This window comes from Berghia stephanieae, chromosome 3, assembly GCF_034508935.2.
Source record: "Berghia stephanieae isolate SIO BIC M18660-M18661 chromosome 3, UCSD_Bste_1.3, whole genome shotgun sequence".
NCBI classification, from domain to species: domain Eukaryota; kingdom Metazoa; phylum Mollusca; class Gastropoda; order Nudibranchia; family Aeolidiidae; genus Berghia; species Berghia stephanieae.
This window is the reverse complement of record NC_088362.1, coordinates 84,939,488-84,945,501: the sequence shown is the minus strand read 5'-3', so window position 1 is coordinate 84,945,501 and position 6,014 is coordinate 84,939,488. Positions and strand designations below refer to the sequence as shown.

Sequence of the window (6,014 nt, the reverse complement as noted above, 5' to 3'; positions counted from 1 at the left end):
CAAACTGGATCGGGAAAATCGATAACCCAGTAAATTTGAGCGGCGGTATGACCCAGTGAATTATCCATGCTTTAAATAATTATCCGAATAAATTATCTAGTTTAGATAATTATCGAAATTCTCTCATTCCCTTTTTGGCAAAGCAAAAAGGTGTGACGTTACACAGACTTTATATAATAATTTGAGCTTTCATTTTGCGCATATCCATTAACTCTCTCCTTACCAACTATAGGAAAATCGTCACATTCGTTACGATACAACCTACATTTTTCTTATACAAATTTCTCTTGTAGGTCATACAATTTAAAGAAAATGAACAGTGTGTTGTAGAGCATGTTTTGCTAAAGAAATGATGTATGGCAAGAACTTACTGCTATTGTGTTTGAGTGATAAAAAATATATTATTTTTGTGTTAGTTGGGGTGTGAAGTTTTTGGGATAAACCTGAAAATGGCTGGTAAGGAGAGAGTTACGCGTTCTCAAATCGCTTTACAACGGGTCCCTGACCAATAGCAACACGTAACAAGACACCTGTTACGCGATAATGCTATTTTTCCCGACGGAGACAACGCCGTTAACGGCAAGGTATTCATTTTACACCTAAGTACGGTGAGAGAATGTGAGTCAAGACTCTTTTCTAAGGACTCAACTATGCGCGGACCTGTGGCGGAAATGTAGCTGGAGGGTTGGAAACGGGTGTTGGAAAGGAGGGGATAGAAGAAGAAGAAGAAGAAGAAGAAGAAGAAGAAGAAGAAGAAGAAGAAGAAGAAGAAGAAGAAGAAGAAGAAGAAGAAGAAGAAGAAGAAGAAGAAGAAGAAGAAGTAATACTGTATTACAGAATTAACGATTTGGTTCGTCGACAACAAGGAACGCGTCAAAATCAAATTTTATGTCACCCACGTTTAGTCATTGAAGTGACGCGTGCAGAATTCCGATTCCGTTCGTTCGTCACGATCGATGCCGAACGAAATCGATTGAGCCTTCTACACATTCTCCCATTACGTGATTTTTATCTAAGTTTATTTCAAATTGTTATAACATATGTTGTCCATTTTTAATGCAGGATAACAGATAAAATATAATGAGGTGAATAAAAATAATACATTTTATATTTGGTTGAGCTTGTACGAACGAGTGAATGAGTGTATGTTAGGTAAATAAGATATACATGCTTAATTGACTATGCCACACTCTCTCTAGCACGGTGCTAAGCTCGGCGGTACCGATGCTGCATAGCGTTGGAGAACCTACATATTATGTGTAGTCAACAACGGAGTCGTCTGAGGACATCTTTGTTTTCTTCAATTTCGTTGGTTGATCGTTTTAGGCAGCGAACGTAATCGTTAGCTTACTATTACCCGATATGTTGCCTTCAAACCGTTGGGAGTATTATTATATAGAGGCCGTTGACCGATTTATATTATGTTACCAAGTTGGGCTAAGCAAAATATCATTACTACTCTTAGGCATAGTAATAGCCTATCTCTCTCTCTCTCTCTCTCTCTCTCCTCTCTCTCTCTCTCTCTCTCCTCCTCTCTCTCTCTCTCTCCTCTCTCTCTCTCTTCACTTTTCCAATCCCATTATCATTCTATGAAGGTTGAGTGGTGATGTATTATGTGGTGGGAAGGGATTCTTCAGTCCGTTTTAACTTTCAAGCTATAAAATACAACCAAGAGTAGTTGAGGTCTTTTAGTTAACGATTACAACTGGGACTAAATAAAACATCGTGAAATGTTTATTGACGTAAACAAAAAGGGACAATACAAGAAAACAACATTTCGGCCCTTGGCCTTCGTCAGAGAGAGAGAGAGAGAGAGAGAGAGAGAGAGAGAGAGAGAGAGAGAGAGAGAGAGAGAGAGAGAGAGAGAGAGAGAGAGAGGTGGGGGGGGGGGTGGGGGGAGAAGGGATACCACGTTTTGTTTTTTAATTTGGTATGAAAAGAGTCAAACTGGCAATTTTGACCATTTGAGGAACTCTTATCCTTTAATGGGTTAGATTGCGTTCCACTAAGGTCAAAGGGCGAAAACTACTTCCTGTAAAATAGAAGAAATCAGCCAATCAAAATCCAGCAAAGTTTGTTGTGAATTAGGAGACGGGAATTTCAAAGAATGTTTTGACGAATTTTGTTATGAATATCAAATGTTCTAAGAGAGTTACAACTAAATATCCTGGACAGAAGAGTTTAATCCGTATTTTGAAAAATGAATGAAATTGCAATTGATAAGGTGAATCTATGATGGTCACACTCTAATCTCTTTTTATTACATTCAAGAATTGAGTCCGTTATGACGGTGGGTAAACGTCCATTTGGCACTCCAGCAGTGAGCTGATAAAATAAATGAAATGGCTTAGCGGCTGTGACTGTGACCCGATTTTTAAAAACTTTTTGAGTGATGTGTCTCAGAAAATGTTCCATAGATTTTTTTTGACTATGGATGGATTTTAACGGTTTATGTCTTATTTTCTTGAGGAAGAATTGCCCTATCGTTTGGTGTTGTTGTAGTTGTAGGCTACTCTAAAATTTAAATCAATGATTGACAATCAATAATTTTTTAGTAATAAAATAGGGTATAATTTAGCTTTGGACTTTGGATAATTGAAAAATAACCAATTTGTAAACAAATTCCAGTGAGGGCACGTGATTTAAACATGGTGGCGTTTTTATACACCTCCGTTGGAGGTGTACAAAAACGCACCGTTTTTATGCACCTCCGTTGGCGGTGATGGTAAATTAATGAAAATGTTGCTGCATACGTCCATGAGGTTTAAATAGTTTTAGATTGTAGTTTAGTAGGGAGTTTAATAGAAATTCTTAATGTAACTCACACACTTGAAACCAATGTCATATAAAAAAGAGCTGGCAACACAGATTACAAAGCAGTTTGAGGTTGAGTTTGAATTTTGTTTCTATCTTGATTAGAAATGTAGTTATGGCAGTTCAAAGTCGGAAATTTCAGACCGATTTTTACCCCAAAATTACCATTGCAAAGTTGTGACCGAAATCGCGTGATGTTAATAAAAAATGGTTAAAACAGTCAATATGGAATTCTTATCATATATTGTATTGTATACCAAAATGTTCGTCTTTTCGAGGACATTAATAAAGAGGAAGATAAACATTTCAAATTAACACAATATTACATAATATGACGCAAATGTTACATAATTAAAATTAAAATCTCGGCTAGACGTAAGAAACAATTTGCTATATATCACTTTTGGATTTATCCCCAATATCTCACTGAAACAATTGAAAATAATTCCCCTCTTTGATTTAATACATAGAGAGTGAAAAAGGGTTTGAGAGTATTTAAATGAAAGGATAAAAACATGTTGCGTAATGACATAATGAGTTTATTTTTACCTCTGGCAAATTAATTGCATATAGATAAAATGGTAGATTGAAAATGTTCAAATATATTGAAATGGATTCCCTATTTTAATTAGAAGGAAAGTTCTGGCTTTTAATACTTTAAAAAATTCTGCTGAACCACTTTGGGTTTATTGCTATTACATCATTTGAACTGACAATTAATATAATTTTATTCCCCCCCACTCCCCCCCCCCTTCTCTCTCAATGTGTGGGGGTGTCAAAATGTATAACTAATAGTAATACTAATAGAACTTCTTCCCATAATAATTATTAAGGCTAAGGCCAATAGAATATGGATACAAATGATAACAAACATATCTAAACATATGGGTAAGAAACTTGATGACTTGATGGCAAAATAAAATAAAATTAAAGCAATTCTTATTTTTGAAATATCGATATTATTAATATCGAATTTCACAAAGAGAAGAAATATACGAACTTTTAAAACAGAAACTATAAAATCCCCATAAATGTATTCAAAATAAAAACATAGTAAATAATAGTACTGAAAATTAAATGAATAAGGCCTTGTCCTTTTTCAATCTCAATTTTATTTCAGAGATACAGAATATCGAAGAAAGACAATTGCATCATCTGTGAACAAATACATAACAGTGAAACGTAACAATAACTGATATCGTAAGGCTTTTATAATTCTCTATGCCCCCCAAGTCTTTGGATAGTGCTTTCTTGACAAGTAGGGGACAAAGACTGATATTAAATTAGAAAAATGATGATCAGTTGCAATAATATGGTGCTTTCTTCGCAGATAGAGGACAGGGATATAGATTAGACTCGTACTAAATGATTTTCGAGTTTTAAGTAACGTAAAATGAAAGTCATTTAATTCTTGAGCGCCTCTCGGGTAGCTGGTCTGTTTCCTTCAGACCAGGCTTGTTGTATGGCTGGAGGGCCATCAAAGCGCGGGGCAAGCGAGCTGTCCTAGGAGGTGGAGTTCCTTCGGCATCACCGGCTGGAGCAATCGGTTTGTTAGGTTGTTTTGTTGGGACGATAATTTCGTCAGCAGGACGTTGCTGGGTGGCTCTTCGAGCGGTGGAGCATCGGGCTGTACTGTCTCTGGAGTTGCTTTCTGGCCTGCTGAGTTGGAGACCATCTTGGGTGTTGCAGGCGTTGAATTATTGCTCTTTGCCACTGTTGTGGTGGGTGTAGGCAGTGTGGCTAGAGGGGCCCTGGCAATCACTGGGTGATATAAGCGCAGGAATTTTCTGTTTCTTAGTGTTATTCTGCCCGATCCATCAACTCTGACGACATACTGGTCGAACTGACGGACTTCAATAACGATTCCTGTTTTGTCCCATTTTGTGGGAAATGGTCCTGTCTGATTTTGTATCCTGACGCAGTCTCCAACAGTAAGGGGGGGTAGAATGCGAGTATGGGCAGATAGTCTTTCTGCATCCTTCATGTGCCTGTTTCTTAAGGCATCTTCCCTGTTGGCCAAGGTCTCTTGCCAGGTTTTATGGGGGATATATTTTCCTGGGTGTATCGGAATAAAGTCCCTGATTGGCCTTCCAAATATGCACATCGCAGGGGATAGCCGAGTGTCCCTGTCTGGCGTGTTACGATACTGAAGGATGGCGCATTGGAAGGAGTCTGTGTCAAGGTTCCCGTCACGACCGGTGTTGTCCATGATCATTCGTTTGATGGTCTTGACACCAATCTCTGCCCTGCTGTTGCTGTGGGGGAATGCCACTGAGGAGAGACGGTGTTGGACCCCCCAGTTGCGCAGGAACGTTGTTGTGGCTGTAGAGGTGAATTCTGGGCCACCGTCAGATGAGAGTTCATCACTGATGCCGTAAGTAGTGAAAGTGCGTCTTAGGCTGGTAATGAGGCCTGTGGATCCACCATGTGCTCTTTCCACGATGGGCCAATTGCTATATCTGTCGACAATAACTAAGTAGTTATGTCCTGCATATTGGAAAAAGTCTGCACAGATACACTGGAAGGGGTATTGGGGTTGCATTGGCGGGGTAGGGGGAGCACTTGGTTGAGTTGGGGCTATGCGGTTGCAAGACTGGCACTTTGTTCGCATTTCACTTATTGCAGCGGTCATCCCAGGCCAGAAAAATGAGGCGTCAGCGCGGGAGAACATTTGGGACACACCTTGATGAGCTGAGTGGAGGGCTCGAAGGGCTTTGTCGCGCAGACTAGGAGGAATAATTATGCGGTCATTGTACAAAGCCACACCGTCGAAACTTGTAAGTTTGTCTCTGAATTGAAAGTAAGGTCTAAGTTCTGTTGGCAAATTGTCTTTTGCATCAGGGAACCCATTTTATATCAGGTCAATTAATTCAACCATTGAGTGGTCACTGCTGGTGGCAACACGAACATCGTTCCAAGTTATTGAGCTGATACCTCCAATGGGTATTTCTTCATCTGGGTGTAAATTGGGGTTTGCAGGTTGTGCTCTGATGGCCATGAGGAAGTCATGAGGCAGAGTAGGGAGACTGAGGTCAGTGGAGATGTGGGTTGCATCGTCGGGTAGATGGAGGTGTTCGGCTTCGCCCACTGGTTTGCGTGAGATGGTGTCTGCAGCAACATGATGGACACCAGGGATATGAGTAATCTGGAACCGATATTTCAGTGTCTTTTCTTTTAAGTTCCTGAGTCGTGGGTTTGGG

At 39.5% G+C, this 6,014-nt stretch overlaps 1 protein-coding gene across 3 annotated transcripts in view; it reads left to right on the top strand.

The window, feature by feature from the left end:
- Window positions 1-2,066: 2,066 nt before the first annotated feature.
- LOC144968674 (uncharacterized) overlaps window positions 2,067-6,014 on the top strand; it is a 34,438-nt gene continuing 30,490 nt past the window's right edge. Inside the window, exon 1 of one of the 3 annotated variants that reach the window (XM_078907243.1) lies at window positions 2,067-2,224. In XM_078907243.1, coding sequence (XP_078763369.1) covers window positions 2,201-2,224 — 24 coding nt within the window. In that variant the 5' untranslated portion in view covers window positions 2,067-2,200. Of the gene's footprint in view, window positions 2,291-2,427; window positions 2,448-6,014 lie in introns of those variants that run through there. The other 2 variants (XM_078907244.1, XM_078907245.1) reach the window with 2 other exon arrangements.